Here is a 14908-nt window from a genome sequence, read left to right on the forward strand (position 1 = left end):
TCTCTCATTTGCTGTATCTGTCTGCCTTACTTTCTATCACTTTTGTTTCTTCTCTTTGCCTTATTCTCTCTACGTCTTCCTCTTTTTCGCTCTCTCTCTCTCTCTCTCCTTCTCTCTCTCTCTCTCTCTCTCTCTCTCTCTCTCTCTCTCTGTCTGTCTGTCTGTCTGTCTGTCTGTCTGTCTTTTTCTGTCTTTTTCTGTGGCGGGCAAACGGACACAAAATTTGGGCGTAGTGGTGGTTATATTGTATGGCCTCTCTAGCTCATGTTGGATTGCCTCCGCGGGGAGATGCGGACTTGATTGCCGAGGGATGCTTCGTGTTGCTGCAAGAGCTGCTTTACTTTGCTAACGCGGTGCCTCCTGCGGTTTACACGCACGCTGCCACAGAAAAGGGGGTTGTTCTTTTACTGCTGCTCTTGTTGTTGCTGTTTTCTTTGTGGCGTGTGGGGACCTCTGCAGACGCCGAGTCAACTGGTCCGGGGGGGGCATCCTTGAGTGGGGAGCTGATGGAAGGGGAGGCGGAGGCTGATGATGACGAGGTGTCAGCGGTTTCCTCTCAGTTGAGCTCCACTGTCCGCAGCGTTGGTTCGTACAGCCGAAGTGTCACCTCCTCAGTGCTCCAGCCAAGCAGGGGATCCGCGGCAAACTCTTACTACGACAGTTATGTGCCGTTCTCCCCCACGCCCTCTGCAGCCTCAGCTGCCGCAGCTGCTGCCTGGCAGCAGCAGCAAGGCAGCTCCATTGCGGGGGGTTCTTCGGCAAAGCGGAAGGCACTTGTGCGACTGCCGGTGCGCCCTACATCCGCTGCAGCAGCCACAGGCTTAGGCAGACCAGCTGGGGGCAGCAAGAAGCAAGCCTACATGCCGAGTTACCTGGGATATGTCCCTCAGGGCATAGAGATCCCCCTCCGCACCTCCAATAAAAGCCTTCCCATGCTAACAGGCTCGCAGCAGGAGCTCATGCAGCAGCAGCAGCAGCCGCTGCAACCTCAGTCCAAAAAGCAACGGAGAGCAGCAGTTCGGGAGGCTGAGGCAGCAAGTGCTGTTGCAGCGTATCCCTTCGCTTCCGTTGCGCCCTCAGGGCCCCCCTCCCTGGGATCCTCTGCGATTCAGACGGCTCCTGGAGTTTATCAAGACGCCGATCCTGCCGCCTGCGGCTTTTCTCAGTCTCAGCAACCCCCCACCCCATTTGGAGGTGCCTCCTCGAGTCTCTCCGGAGTAGCGATGTGGCCTCCGCTGATGCAGCAGCAGTTTCCCGCTACTCCCCAGGGTGTTGTCTCGCTCGGCGCTGAGGGATTATCGCACGAGAAGAAGGGGAAACGCGATAGAAAGGGGAAAGCAGGAAAGGCCAAGAAAAAGGAGAGGGATAGCTCACCTAGCTTCCATCCAGCGCAACAGCAGATGGACTACATGCCAGCTCCTGCAGCACCTCAAATAGTTGAGGGGACCCCTCAGAGGCCACAAGGGATGAAGCCTTTGCGGATCAGACTTTCATTTGGTGCACAGCAGCAGCAGCAACCAGTCAGTGCTGCTGTGCCTCATCAGCTCCCTATGCAGCAGACGCAGCCTGTTTATACCTACCCTGAGCCTCATGATCCACAGCAACCAACGCAGCAGCAACCAATGCAGCAGCAACCCGTGCAGCAGCACTCCTTCTATGCCCAACCGCCATACCCGCCGGTTCAACTAACAGCCTACAACCCTCAGCAGCAGCAGCAGCAGCAGCAGCAGCAGGCAGCTACTGCTGTCCCCCCGAAGTTCCGCATCCGGCTTCCAATGCAGCCTCCGCAGTAGCCTATGCTGAGGAGTGTAGATTACAGCTTTTGCAGTTGCCATTCTACGCTGGCAGCAAAATCATAGTCTGGAATTAGAGGCAGAAAAGGCCTTGAGAGACAAATAGAGGGTGCAGTTTGCAGCCTTGGAGCTGCGAGTCTTCTCTGCCCGCCTAAATACACTGTCTTTCGGAGACCTAAGGAGTCTCCATCTCTGAGCCACCTACTGATAACACTTCGGCTATAGGCGCATCAAGAGGGATGTAAACCTATTGGCCCCGGTATATTTGTCTGCACATCCTTGCTTTATACATGTCCGTGTCTGCGGAGAAATTATGGAGGCGAAAGAAGGTGCAGTATTTAGAATTGCATACTGCGTTCCACATACTAACTGGTTTTCATATTGTATTGTTGTATACATAGGGATACAGAGACACACGGGCACACACAGATCCATATGACAAGCTTGCGTCAGGATATTAGATGTTACGAACTGCTCATATCATTGCTTTCGCATTAGCAAGCCACTCTCGTACACTGCAGCCAAAAGGCATGTGAGTACCTTGCGGGCCCCTTTCGATGACCTCTGGCCATCTCTCTCCAGACCTTCAACTATAGTGCAACCATGCGTCAATGTTTTGGAAGTGGGCTCATTTCTGTGGGGGCAAATGAAGAAACAAGCCTATTGCTCATTGCGGTGCTCTAGGCTGCCACAGACGACCCCCACCCTGGCCTATTGACTGCTGCTTTTAGATCAATCGATATTTCCTACCTTGGTGAATGTAACGGTGAAAACGATGACGTGAACATGCGTCACCAGATAGACTGATAAAATAGCCGTTTCGGGCTGAAATTGGCATCTAAAGCATATCAAGCACTTCTGCGGATAATTACGGGAAACAGCATGCACTTTCGGTGTAGCCGCTTTTCGAGACCTCGGCAGCATGGTTTCTTAGGGAGGTATGGGGGAGGTTCTATCACCGCGTGTTCGTGCCGAGCCTGCACTTTCGCTCCCTTTCCTCAAAGCACAGGGCAAACTACGAGGCTTTGCCCCTGGGTGCAGACTACAAAGGGCTCAGCACACACTCAAAGTCACATTGCAAAGGAAGATGCTAGTAGATTATCGAGAAAAATTACTAGATTCTAGCTAGTCGGGCGTAGATCAGTTGATGAATACAGGGAGATCCTGCATAAACTGCACCTTCAGGGACCAAGGGTAGGTGCTAGTGCCTTTCACTTGCTGTCATGCGAAGAGATAAGAAGCGACGAACGTGAAAGCTGCGATGCTTATTTAAAAACTGGTGGTTTTCACGTTCTGCATCGATTAGTGACTTATTACCTCCAGCCCACATGACCGTGAATTGTCATGCAACTAACATCACAAAAGGTCTCACTGACCGTAGGCAGATGCTCTACGGGGGCTGTGTTAGTACGATTAACACAATTCACCATCGGCCCTCACCTCAACAAAACGCAAACCGCTACTCCTTTCCGCTGATTCATATCTCCCCCGAAAGATTTAGGACTTGTTGGATCCCCAGATTTTCTCGTCTCGCTCGTATCCAGCGGCTAATAACTCTGAGTAGTTCTACCTTTTTTATTACCTTAAGATAAAAAAGTAGACCAAGTAATCAATATCAACCAGTTCCTGGGCAAGCGGCAGATGGGGACATCTTGCTTCTTTGCAAAAGCTGAAGCTCTCCCACTTCTTGTGCTGCTGGCCACGAGCATAACGTCATTGCAGGTAAAACTCTCAGGTTACATTCTTTGTCTTTTGCATCCATTTGGGTATTCGTGATGTGATCTAGCTGCAGACGGCCTACATAATCCTGATAATCCGGATCTCCGTTGGTTCTTTTTCGCACATGTTGAATGACTGGACATGAAACAGAGACACCTAACGGATGGACCCTGCAAATACCCAAATACACTGGATAAGACCCTACGCAACACAAGGCCACAAGCTTTCATAAAAGCTATCCTGATGCGCATTCTGTGCATGAAGATGCTTGTGTTTTTAAGTTGTCAAGGAGCTTCTGCGGAATATATTACAGTTTCCTATAGAATCGTAGGTCCTTACCATAATCGAGTACATCATGACGCGTGTTTGGGACAGTATAGAGCACATTAGTGATTTAGGACTAGGAAGTGGTAGACACATGTGCACGCTTAAATTTGTATTTGTATCCTGAAATTACATGTCCTTCACGGGTCACCTGATCTTTGCACGTTCGCCATCGAACACTCCTTCTAGTCTCCCTTTGCTAAAAACTGTTGCCTGTCCGATCAGGCCTAGGATGATTGTGGGATGGATACGGCCTACTGGGGCTTTCTGGATGTTGACCCTCGATTTGGATAGTGTTCAGGTAAAGATCGGCTGGCAAAGAGAACATCTTCGGGATAACTGAGGCTGTAACAACGGCTGAAGACTTGTACAGTGTTTGTAAGAATCTGCTATCATCAACAACGGCCGCTATTGGAGCATATTATACTGTAGTGACAGTATGCTGAAGGAAACCCCGAGTGCTCCACTACAAGAAAAGTGGCCAGTTCTAGGATCAATAGAGCTCTCACTGAAAGTTCTCCCTATGTCGTAGCGCCTTTCTGGACAGGATTTAGTCCCCAACGACAAGGCTCTATTTGAACATGGCTCACTGATGAGTTGTGGGGCCCTTCCGAGTGTCCTCAACACGATTAGTTAGTGAGGTGTCGAACGCGGGCTGACTGCTCGCGGGTAAAGGACCCATAACACTATCGGTTTTGGTGCTCTAGAGAAGCTTCAAAACTTTTTCGGTTATTCGCGGACTGTACCGCGCAAGCCAGTGACTGTGTGGAGCCAGATGATTCGCAGAGAGCCACAGAAGCGTTGAATTTTAGCATTTCTGAATGTTGAGGATTCACTGGACAGAAGCACTGTAACGGGGTTGGAATCGACACATTTAATGCTTAACGGAGAAGAAGCTGGGTTTCGTTGCCCGCGGGAGAATTTAGGCTTTTGTTTACTTAAGAGCTCTTGGCGCCATCACTGGCACTGCTCGCAATTCCCGATACCTGTCCATGTCCCGCTCAGGTTTTGATCCTGAAAGAGCCAATTTTGTCAAATGTTATTGAGCGAAATGTTGGTGCGTATTTTTGCAAATTGTCCCGTACACATAAGTTCATAAGCAGGCACTCCCAGGTTTGCTGACTTTACATTCTTGCCTACGCCTCCTTTGGGTCGACTGCGCTGCCCGCCTACAGAGATCGCTTAACAAGGCGGTGAGGTGCTGCTGAGCTGGGGTGTACTTTGCTCTGTTCACACATTTTATTTGTCTTGAGTGTACTCGCAGCAATAGGCTCACATTTCAGCGTTCCAATGGGAGCGAGCCATCACGTCAACACGGTCGCATTAATTTGGTGTCTCGTTCATTGTTGGCTTCTGTCGGCTGCTTCCTTCTCTTCCATCTCACGTCAGCAGTTGATTTATACATGTGCTTTCTTATTCGCAGTATTTTCGCGCTTCTGCCTATCCGGCAAGCGGCGCTAGGGTGGAAGCTCCTCTGCTTTCATGCATGCGCTTGGTCTCAAAGTGCAGTCCGGAGCACGAAAACGTGTCTTTCGAAATGGGGAAAGATGCATAGGGCCAAGCTACTTACAAGCGCCTTTTATTAGATGGGGTATCTTCAACCAGGAATTTGATAAGAATTGAGCATTGGTTTGTGTGTTCGTAGAATTCATTTCTTACAGAGTATTTAGATTGATACAAGAAGACGCAGCTTTTGGGGGTGTGTTCGTTAGTTGCTACGCACTCCTTACTGTGAATGCTCGGAGTGCTTTGGGGGGGCAGCTACACACACCAGCTGGCCCTGTCCCCTCATGTGGGATCTCTGAGAGGCGCGGCAGGGGATGGAGGAAGCTATTTTTAAAACCACTAAATAGATTTTCTCTGAGCCTGTATTGATGCCGGAGTGAAGTGTCACCGTACAAAGACTATAGATGGAGCGCTACAGTCATCAGCTAAAACCAATGTGCATTACCGAAGTACTTAAAGTCCCGTAAGGCCCTGCTACACCGCTATATCACCGAAAAGGAAATGTGGTCTCAGGATTTAAGTAGCTGGTAAGGAATCTGTGTATTCACGAAATTGGCTACCAACCCCATTTGATGAAGCAAGTGCATGCGAGGGGATGCAGCTGCTGCTACAGCAGCAGCTGCACCCCGCTGTGGCAGCTCCCCACGCAGCATGCATGTGGGAACTGGTATATTGCGGTTTACCTGGTCGATGTAGGGGAGCCGCGAGGTTCGTGAGAGTTAGTGCCCCTTTTTTCACTGTTTCGCTCCGCTAAAACCCCCGGAAAATGAGCGTTTCAGCGGACTCCCCCCTCGTCTTCAAGGGCATTCTTGAGGGCCACACCGACTGGGTGACGGCCATCTCGACGCCCTCGGTCAAGAGCAACACAATCATCTCTTCTTCACGAGGTCAGAACCCGAATACTTTGTCCATGCTCTCTGTTTCCCTCCACGTAGATCCCTCTACCTCACAGGCCCGGGTGTACCCCACGTTGTAGCCGACGCTCATGGAAAGAGGACTTAGGGGCTGTCTGAAGTGCGGCTCCGGTGCCAGGCGTGTTGCCCTGCTCCATTTCTCTTTTGCCTTGTTGAATTTAATGGAACTGAGACGCCCTGTGAATGTGTCACCCTTCGTGCGACTTGAAACAGCCGCCGCCTTTCCACTCTTGGTGTGGGGTGTTGGCCTGGAGACTTCCCTGAATGCTTCCACAGCAGAACATTATCGTTTTCTTGCCACTGCCGTACATTGTGTACTGCTTGCGCTTCCTGCATTGGCGATGCATATATGGGTTTTGGCTGGGGCACCATGTCCCGCGCCCTTCTCTGTATTTTTCATCCCATGATCGCTCGGCTGTACATACACAAGTTTGAGAGTCCCTCTGCTTCGGTGTCTAGCATATCCTCGCTTCGAGGGTCCGCTTCGGTGGCGAAAATCTCGGGAGAGGCTACAATGGCACCAAAATGGTCCGCAAGGTTCACCTCCACCGGTCGTTCTGTTAAGAGCATCCGACTTCGGAACGGCACTCATTGAGGTGTTACATCTTTTAGCGCTTTGGGGCAGCCTTTTTCGCGTTTCATCGGATGCGCAAGTTGATGACTCGAGATCCCAGCTCACTTGTAGGCCGTACGGCCTCTGTCGCTAGAAATCTCGGCGTGGTGCCACTGGCGCCACTGCTGAAAGTCTTCCGATGGTGCTTGTTGCTCTTTTCCTCTGTGTCATACTCGTCTTTTGAATGTGATTGGTCGGTTGCCGACCACTTTTCGAGAGGTTAGGATGACTCGAGATCCCAGCTCACTTGTAGGCCTTAGGGTCTGTGCCGCGAAGAATCTCCGAGGCCCACAGAAGAAGGCTCTCCTGAAACGAACATCCTCTCGCGCTTTTTGTATATTCGGGTTCTGCGTTATGTGCAAGAGATTGGGTGTATATACGCGCTGTGTAGAGCCTCCCATAGATGCCTGATGCGTGTTTTGCGTGCCTTCTCCGGGGTGTTGTTGCACTGAGTGGCTAAGCCCATTGAGGGCCTATGTTTTGCGGTTACGCAGACAAGAAGATCATCGTGTGGAACTTGCACGACTGTCCTGATGCTGATGGAGTCGGCTTTGCTCGCCGGGCACTGACTGGCCACTCTCAGTGCGTGCAGGATGTTGTGATTTCCAGTGATTCCAACTTCGCCTTGTCGGGTTCGTGGGATAAGACGCTTAGGCTGTGGGACCTGAACATGGGCGAAACAGTTCGCACCTTCCAGAAGCACACATCCGACGTCAACTCCGTGGCCTTTAGCGCAGACAACAGGCAGATCGTGTCGGGATCCCGCGACAGAACTGTCCGCCTGTGGAACACGCTCGCTGACTGCAAGTACACCATCGAGGAAGGCCAGCACACCGACTGGGTGTCGTGCGTGCGCTTCTCCCCGTCGCCAAAGGAGCCCTTGATCGTTTCCTGCGGCTGGGATAAGCTTGTTAAGGTGCGTCGAAAGTTCTGCATTTTTCTCAAGTAGCTTTGCGCAGCTTGTCCTCTCTGTGGGGCTTGCACCAGGAGCTGCAAACGTCGAGGTTCTAGCGAGGCACTCACCTAGAGGCTGTAGGCTGTATCATCACAAGCCTCTGACGCTGGATTTTATTTTGCGCGAAAAGTCATTCTAGATTGCTTCCGCCGTACGCGTTGCGTATTCCGCTCGCGCTGTGCGGACAAGAACAGAAGTAATGATAAAACACACTTGTAGTCTTGATGCAAAGGGTGTTCTACCACGTGGCTCTCTTTGGTCTCGCACTTGCCATCTGTACAGGTGTGGAGTCTGTCGACCTGCAAGCTGACCACCAACCTTGTTGGCCACACGTCTGTGCTGTACACCGTCACGATCTCCCCTGATGGTTCTCTTTGCGCCTCTGGAGGAAAGGACGGCGTGGCGATGCTGTGGGACGTCAGCGAGGGCAAGCACCTCTACTCTCTAGATGCCAGCTGCACCATCAACAGCCTGTGCTTCTCCCCATGCAACTACTGGCTCTGCGCCGCAACTGACAAATCCGTCAAGGTCAGTTTTTGCACCCTACTTGTAGAACTGTTGACGAGTTCCGTAATAATTACCTGCGGCAATGATGAATAATCATTCCTCGTATTGACAGGTGCTCTTCGACTCAAAGCGAGCGAATGAGCTGCCCTGAAAAGGATTTTAAGTGTCAGAGCCGCAATCAAGAAGTTACTAACCACTTGCACATGTCCTTCTGATTTTGCTATTCGTGGGAAAGTGACCCAAAAGGATTCCAGGTCGCCAACATCTGTGGCTGGCTGTGCTCCACTTGGTTCTTTCACTTCGTTGTGGGGTTTATGGTTTTTATTTGCTACAGATATGGGATCTGGAGAACAAGAATGTGCTTGACGACATTCATCCAGACCAGCCAGTCAAGAGTGGCATCCCATGGTGCACCTCCCTCAACTGGTCATATGATGGGCGCACTCTGTTCGTTGGCACCACAAGCGGTGACATCTACGTATACGAAATCTCCGTGGATTAGACGTGCCTGATTCCTGAAATATTGCAGGGGGTTTAATGGAAATCTGCAGGGCGGGATGCAGGCTCAGCCGTGCTTATGGCGAGGCGGGGAGTTGGGGTAGGACCACTCCACCTGGAACTTGTGCGGTGTTTTGCCACGCAAATAAGTGATTGAGTGGCCGCCTGGGCCTGTACAGCTTCTACGATTAGTGTGCAGATTGAGTAGCTGCAAGATGTGGCCTAAGTAGATGTAGATTAGCGTTTAGGTGACTACAGCGCCGTGCCAGTTACGTGCGAAGCACTGTTGAATAATTACCTGCTCCTTCTCGAGAAGGGATCTGGGACACGCTGCCTCACATCAACCATTAACCTTTTCTTAGCCACAATAAATAGCTCCGAGACTACTGCTCAGACACGGCAAGGCGTGATACCAATATAGGCTGTCGGATGGTACCAGTGAGTTGAGGGGCAGCGTGCCTCTGCGTCGCTCATGGTGAACATTGGAAGATTGTTGTGGATTCCGATGTAGTGGCTAGACCAATAGTAAATACGTTTAATTTGTATAGACCCGAATAGGTACTCCGCTTTCCGCCCCCTACCCCGTGGAAAGTGCTTGTGGATCCGGTGCCGCTTGACACTGGCTGGTTCGGAAAGTCAGTGCGCCGATAATAGAAGCAACTGCTCTTACTATTTTGGGGGTATGTGAATGACGCAACCACATAAGCTAATAGTGGTTTTCCAATAAAGGCTCACGACGTTGTTGCTCCGGCTTCCCAGCTAACGAGACGTCCACGCATCCACCAGCCTCCCTCTGGAATCCTTCGTCGGATATTCGCAGTCATTTTCTGCAGTCAAAATCTAGGAAATTCTTTGATTCTATAGGCATCAAAGGCATCCAGGTTCGATTTTCGTGCATCAGCTCAAGGTCACTTGCGAACGGGTCACCTCAGCGTCCCCGGTTTTCCATTACCGTATTCCACCAACCAGCTGCACACAACTTGTTAAACTATTGTTAACAAAGCAATAGAAGCCATGCCTTCAGAGGATTATTCATCAGATGCCCGAATTGGGAGCTACAGGCAGCAGGAGAGCCGTTTTGCCGGTTCTTCCTCTCACGACTGGAAGGCCGGGGTTCAGGCCAGGAGCACTGCACCCATAGGGGCTCCAAAAAAGCCTTCATCAGGAGGCCTTGCCGGGATAATAGCTGGAGAGTCGTCCATATGCACTGTGGCACTAGGAAGTGGTGTGTCATTTTCTTCGGATGTTGTTTTGCAGGAGTGTGTGATGCAGAGTAACGCAGGCTGCAGCAAATACCTGTATCCCCCCCACCAGCATTGCTTATGTTCACTGTGAGCTTTTGAATGTGGATTTGTGCGTTTGGCTCATGACTTCGAAGGCCTGAACTACCGTGGATACAATGTGGTGGACTTGGCCAGAGAAGCGACATTCGAAGAGGTCGTACATTTGCTTTTGATGGGGGAACTGCCTACTCAAGAGCAGCTCACTGCCCTAAAACAAAAGTTATGTGATGCGAGGCAGTTACCACCCCAGGTCCTAGCAGTTCTTAAACTGATTCCAAAGGAAGCACACCCAATGGTGGGTTCAAAAAAGACGAACGAAGTTCCTCTTGAAGTCATCAGGGGAGCTTTGAAAAGGTATCCATATACTGAGAGACATGCATCAATATCAACATGACAGGACACATGTCACTTTCTTGTTTGATTGCAGGATGTCTTGAGGACGACCTGTTCCGTCCTAGGGACCCTAGAGCCAGAGACAGCTCCTTCAGTGCAGCAAGTTGAAGTACATGAGGACTTATCCACTTCCTATCAATCGCATACACATAAGATGCTGCTTCATAGCCTGTGGTGTTTGCCCTGCATACCGCAAGGCTCCCCAAGAGTCTCGAGCGTCTGGTGGTTTCCCCGTGGCCTTCGCATGTCCTTCACTTCTCCCCTCAGATTGCCCTGCGCCTCATTGGAGGATTCGCCGGAGCCCTTAATTACTGGTATCATTTCTCCAATTCGGGTAAAGAGATATCTCTTCAGTCGAACCCAGAGGACTCGGTGGCTGTCAACTTCTTAAAACTCCTGCATGGAGACCCCGAATTCAAGGTGAAGCAGCGCTCGCAAGGCACAAAGGGATTACGAACTGCGGGAAAATTGAACCCTGAGGATTTGAATCCACGACGTAGGACTTATGCTGCGTTTGCTTACAGCCGCACCCCGTCGTTGCGAAGACTCTGGACACTTCTCTTATTCTCTACGCAGAGCATGACTTTAATGGTAGGAGGCCCCAGTCCCTAGTCCTCATGATGTAGGGTTCCGCTCTTCGCAGGATGCTGTTAGCATCAACCCTCGTGCAGCAACACCACCGAATTTTCTCCTATGCCTGTACTCCCGATCCATAGGCCTCGTGGATGTCGTGTTTTGCCAGTGCTGCCTAGTGCACAGCCGATCCTCTTTCTGGTTACTGGGTGTCTCGTGCTGCAGCATCAACCTTTGCATGTCGCGTAACTGCGGGGACCCGAAGCGACCTCTACAGCTGCATTTGTTCGGGAATTGGTACTCTGAAGGGGCCTCTACACGGAGGAGCCAACGAAGCGGCCTTGGAAATGCTGATGCCTTTACGTTCAGTCGACAAGGCCAAAAGACGGGTAAATTCGAAGCTACAGTGGCCGTACATTTAGACCCAACAGATATCCTGCCCATCCTAGAAGACTGCACTGTTACAAGCCTTTTAATGGTTCCTGATGATGGCACAGCGCGTGCAACCACACTGTTCTTTCGCCTCCGGAGATGGGCATCCATTCATTTTGTGACTCCGAAGGCGGCAATTTTATGAGAGTGTCCTTGCCTTCTAGAGTGCATTTTGTTGCAGCTGGAAGAAGCCTTTTCTCGGCGGGAACTGGTGATGGGTTTCGGGCACCGCATGTACAAGAATGGCGACCCTAGGGCCCCCCTGATGCGGGGACTTGCTGAAGCTCTTGCAAAGGCTAAGCTACCGCACTCTGACCCCATAATGGTGCAGGTTGGAGCCTTCATGGAGGAGGAAATGCTCAAGAGGAAGAAGATGCATCCAAACGTCGACTTTTCTGCAGCGATTGCCTACAAACAGTAAGCATTTTGCCGTTGCTGTCGCTGACCATGCTGCCGTTCGTTTTTTCAAGTGTATATGCCTCGCTTGTGCTGCACTTGCTGCAGATGTGGAGTGCCTATGGCTTTCTTCACGCCCCTATTTGCAATCGCACGGACAGCCGGGTGGGCAGCGCACGTTTTCGAGCAGCGGGCAGTTAACCGATTGATACGGCCTGCTTCTCTCTACGTGGGACCCGCCCCTAGACCATATCTACCGAGAGAGAGAAGAGTTCCTAGCGCCAAGCTATAGTAGGGGAACCCTACTTAAACTCGTCATGTACTACCCGATCCTTTGTTACTGTAAAAGGCGTATTCAGGGGCTGATGGGAGCTTCTCGAACCCCCTTCCTCCGTGAGGAGCGAACAAAACACTGCTTTTTGACGAGAGAGAACCGCTGATAGAGCAGTGCCATGTTTTTGGTGGCCCGTTGTTTAGGGATTGAAAGAGCCCCCACTTTATGGCCAGACAAACACAAATGCCCCTTTTTCCCGTTAGATTTGCCGATGCCTTATGGAAAGAATGCAATATAAGAGGGCCATTTGGCAGCCTGTCCCTGTCCTGCTACTCTTTTTCCTACTCCCCCTCTCCTCCCGGCTTGTGGCGCCGAGATTGCGCCGAGTTGCTTCTCCATCAATATTCCCCCCTCAAAACAATCTCGGTCGGGACTACATCCTGCTTTAGATGCACGGCAAAGAGTGTACATATAAATATGCACCCGGCCACATGTAGACGTCCACACAAGTGCGATTGCTGGTGATGCACACACCGAAATCCAAAGGCTGTCTCCACTACAGAACCAGAACTCTCGCTGTCTAGTCGGATCAAGGACTCAATTTCCCTGAACAGCATTACGTTGCTTCAAAATTATCAATTGGTGGCCAGAAGTTATAAAAGGATTGGGTAATCGTAGGGCCTCAAAACACCATATTACCTCTATAAGGTCCCCGTTGCATCACAAGTCTCGCGGTGCTCATAACTGCTGTGCGTTTCCAGGGACCCCAGCCAGGCATGGTGACCCTTCGCTCCCGCAAAGAGAAGCTGCCCCGATAGTGTTCGCTGCATGTGTCGCTTAAGTATGCAAAATGCTCTGTCGCAACCCCAGCTGCCGCTGCTCTTAGTAGAATGACGGTGTCTAAAACTACCAACTGCGGAACTGCAGGGCACAGCTTCCTCCCCAAGAGAAACAGGGAGCCTTCGGTGAGGGGCGCACGGCCGTGAGCAGCTCAATGCCATGTTCACTGTTTGGGCGGGAAGAAGAGCTTTGGCTTTTTCTCTTTTTTCGCCTTCTCCATCTTCGCCTTCGCCTCCTGAGCTGCCAGCTTCTTCGCGAGGTCCTTGCTGCTCGCTGGGCTGCGCTTCGCAGCCGCGGCAGCTTTCAACCGAGCGGCGATCTTCGCTGGATCCTCCGGAGCAGCCTGCAGCGTTTGCGCAAAAACAGCCGCATGCTGATTTATGGGGAAACGGGCTAGGCCGAAATAAGTCAACAACTCGAGGATAGAAGCAAGCACAGCGCCGCTACCAGCCGAAGGGCACAGGACCTACAGGAGTGTCCCCTGTATCCTCAGATTCAGCCTCCTCCTGCTGCTGCTGCTGCTGCTGCTGCTGCTGAGACTTCTTTTTCTTCTTCTTCTCCTTCTCACCACTGCCGGAGGGTCGCCCGTTTACAGCAGCTCCTTCCCCCGTCTTTTGCTGTTGCTGTTTCTGATGCTCTGGAGAAGCAGCCGGAGTTACTGAAGAGAAGAAACGCAGGCACGCCTTCTTCTGCCTCTTCAACAAGCAGATGGAAGACTACTAGCAAGAGGCAAGAGCTGCCAACTACGAAATAAGCCGTATGGAATGCAACTTACAGCCAGCCTCGTTGAGGGCCCTCTCGAGCTCCTCCATTTCTCGTTGCTTACGCTCCTTCCGACTCAAACCTTTCAAGGGGTCTGCAGCAGTGCCACCCACAGCGCCTGCAGCAAGCCAAGGCCACACAAAAATTCTCGGATCCTGAGTGTGCTGTTAAGATCCTGAGTGTGCTGTTAAGATCCTGTGTGTGCTGTCGACTGACGCCTTTGCTGGGAGGCCTGCAGCCCACGGCTTTGCCAGGCCGTACGCCTCAACGGCTCGGCCTTGAGAATATACAGCTGGCAGTAGCAGAGCTCAACAAAGTAGCGAACGGAGCGAAAAAAACACAAGGGGAAAACATGCAAAGGTGGCGGCGCGCGGGGTGCCTCACTCAGAATGCGACAAGCGGAAAAGCAACAGCCCTCGTGACCTCGCTCCTCACCTTTCGCCTTTTTCTTTGCCTCAGCGGGCGACCTAATTGGCTGTTCTCTGTTCGGCCCAGCAGCATGGCCGCTTTTCTCCTCCTCCCCACTGCTGCTGCTGCTGTCGGCGGACTCATCTCCGTGCGGATCATCTTCTGCGTCGCTCTCAAGGTCCTCTTCTGAGGAAGTCTCAGCGTCTGAGTAGAAGGCATCCCTCTGGTGATGCGCACACCTCCCAGGAGCCGCTGGCCAAGACCCCCCAGTCCTGCGCACATCGGAGGCAGACGGGGGGGCCCCCTCCTCCTCGGAGTCTACATCAACGTCTGCCCATCGAGCACCCTGCAGTAGAGAAGTTGCACCTGGAGAAAGCTGAGCCCTTACGGCTGCTGCGGCTGCCGCAGTAGCTGCTGCCGAAGCGGCAGCGGCAGCGGCAGCGGAGGCTGCGGCTTTCTCCTCCCTCCGCTGTTTCCGCCTCCTTTCGCGCTCTGCCTGCTTCTCGAGCCGCCGCTGCAGGGCATCTTCCTCCTTCAAGACCTCGTAGGGGTTCACGAGAGCGCCTTTGTCTCCAGTGCCGCTCGCCATCCTCCCCATGAACAGATGCTGGTGCGGCTGCTAAAGGAAGCAGGTGAAGGGCAGAACAAACACGGAAGAAATAGGGACCACGGGCTCAGATTGCGGAGGAGGGGCTCTTTGCCTCTGTCCTTTTGCGCC

At 51.9% G+C, this 14908-nt stretch overlaps 4 protein-coding genes across 4 annotated transcripts; 3 read left to right on the forward strand and 1 right to left on the reverse strand.

The window, feature by feature from the left end:
- Window positions 1-459: 459 nt before the first annotated feature.
- Window positions 460-1793, forward strand: LOC113146551 (RNA polymerase II degradation factor 1-like; the record flags this gene model as incomplete). Its single annotated transcript, XM_026334254.1, has 1 exon — window positions 460-1793. A coding segment is annotated over one exon (1334 nt), but the record flags the coding sequence as incomplete, so codon positions are not given.
- A 4315-nt stretch (window positions 1794-6108) lies between these two features.
- On the forward strand, window positions 6109-8833 carry LOC34622881 (guanine nucleotide-binding protein subunit beta-like protein). Its single transcript, XM_022736022.1, has 4 exons — window positions 6109-6229; window positions 7364-7785; window positions 8107-8352; window positions 8666-8833. Exons 1-4 carry the CDS (start codon window positions 6109-6111, stop codon window positions 8831-8833), a joined length of 957 nt encoding a protein of 318 aa, XP_022587429.1.
- A 1010-nt stretch (window positions 8834-9843) lies between these two features.
- LOC34622880 (2-methylcitrate synthase) lies at window positions 9844-12198 on the forward strand. The gene is made up of 8 exons (XM_026334221.1): window positions 9844-10054; window positions 10208-10407; window positions 10540-10614; window positions 10773-10925; window positions 11030-11096; window positions 11304-11467; window positions 11692-11927; window positions 12015-12198. The coding sequence occupies exons 1-8, from the start codon at window positions 9844-9846 to the stop codon at window positions 12196-12198; spliced, it is 1290 nt and encodes a 429-aa protein (XP_026190006.1).
- A 985-nt stretch (window positions 12199-13183) lies between these two features.
- LOC34622879 (nucleolar and coiled-body phosphoprotein 1) lies at window positions 13184-14779 on the reverse strand. The gene is made up of 4 exons (XM_026334219.1): window positions 14218-14779; window positions 13796-13900; window positions 13491-13678; window positions 13184-13363 (listed from the first exon to the last, which is right to left on the reverse strand). The coding sequence occupies exons 1-4, from the start codon at window positions 14777-14779 to the stop codon at window positions 13184-13186; spliced, it is 1035 nt and encodes a 344-aa protein (XP_026190004.1).
- Window positions 14780-14908: the final 129 nt, after the last annotated feature.

The sequence above is a fragment of the Cyclospora cayetanensis genome, unplaced genomic scaffold (genome assembly GCF_002999335.1).
Source record: "Cyclospora cayetanensis isolate NF1_C8 unplaced genomic scaffold, CcayRef3 CcayRef3_contig_39, whole genome shotgun sequence".
NCBI lineage: Eukaryota > Apicomplexa > Conoidasida > Eucoccidiorida > Eimeriidae > Cyclospora > Cyclospora cayetanensis.

What these genes read in the sequence shown, in the direction of transcription:
- LOC34622881 (XM_022736022.1), top strand. Translation starts at nt 6,109, where the DNA reads ATGAGCGTTTCAGCGGACTCCCCCCTCGTCTTCAAGGGCATTCTTGAG. An exon ending in AATCATCTCTTCTTCACGAG is followed by an intron (nt 6,230 to 7,363) that starts GTCAGAACCCGA and finishes GCGGTTACGCAG; the next exon opens with ACAAGAAGATCATCGTGTGG. An exon ending in CAACTGACAAATCCGTCAAG is followed by an intron (nt 8,353 to 8,665) that starts GTCAGTTTTTGC and finishes TATTTGCTACAG; the next exon opens with ATATGGGATCTGGAGAACAA.
- LOC34622879 (XM_026334219.1), bottom strand. Translation starts at nt 14,779, where the DNA reads ATGGCGAGCGGCACTGGAGACAAAGGCGCTCTCGTGAACCCCTACGAG. An exon ending in GGCAAAGAAAAAGGCGAAAG is followed by an intron (nt 13,901 to 14,217) that starts GTGAGGAGCGAG and finishes GGCTTGCTGCAG; the next exon opens with GCGCTGTGGGTGGCACTGCT. An exon ending in GGCCCTCAACGAGGCTGGCT is followed by an intron (nt 13,679 to 13,795) that starts GTAAGTTGCATT and finishes TCTTCTCTTCAG; the next exon opens with TAACTCCGGCTGCTTCTCCA.
- LOC34622880 (XM_026334221.1), top strand. Translation starts at nt 9,844, where the DNA reads ATGCCTTCAGAGGATTATTCATCAGATGCCCGAATTGGGAGCTACAGG. An exon ending in ATGGAGACCCCGAATTCAAG is followed by an intron (nt 10,926 to 11,029) that starts GTGAAGCAGCGC and finishes GTTTGCTTACAG; the next exon opens with CCGCACCCCGTCGTTGCGAA. An exon ending in GCAGCGATTGCCTACAAACA is followed by an intron (nt 11,928 to 12,014) that starts GTAAGCATTTTG and finishes CACTTGCTGCAG; the next exon opens with ATGTGGAGTGCCTATGGCTT.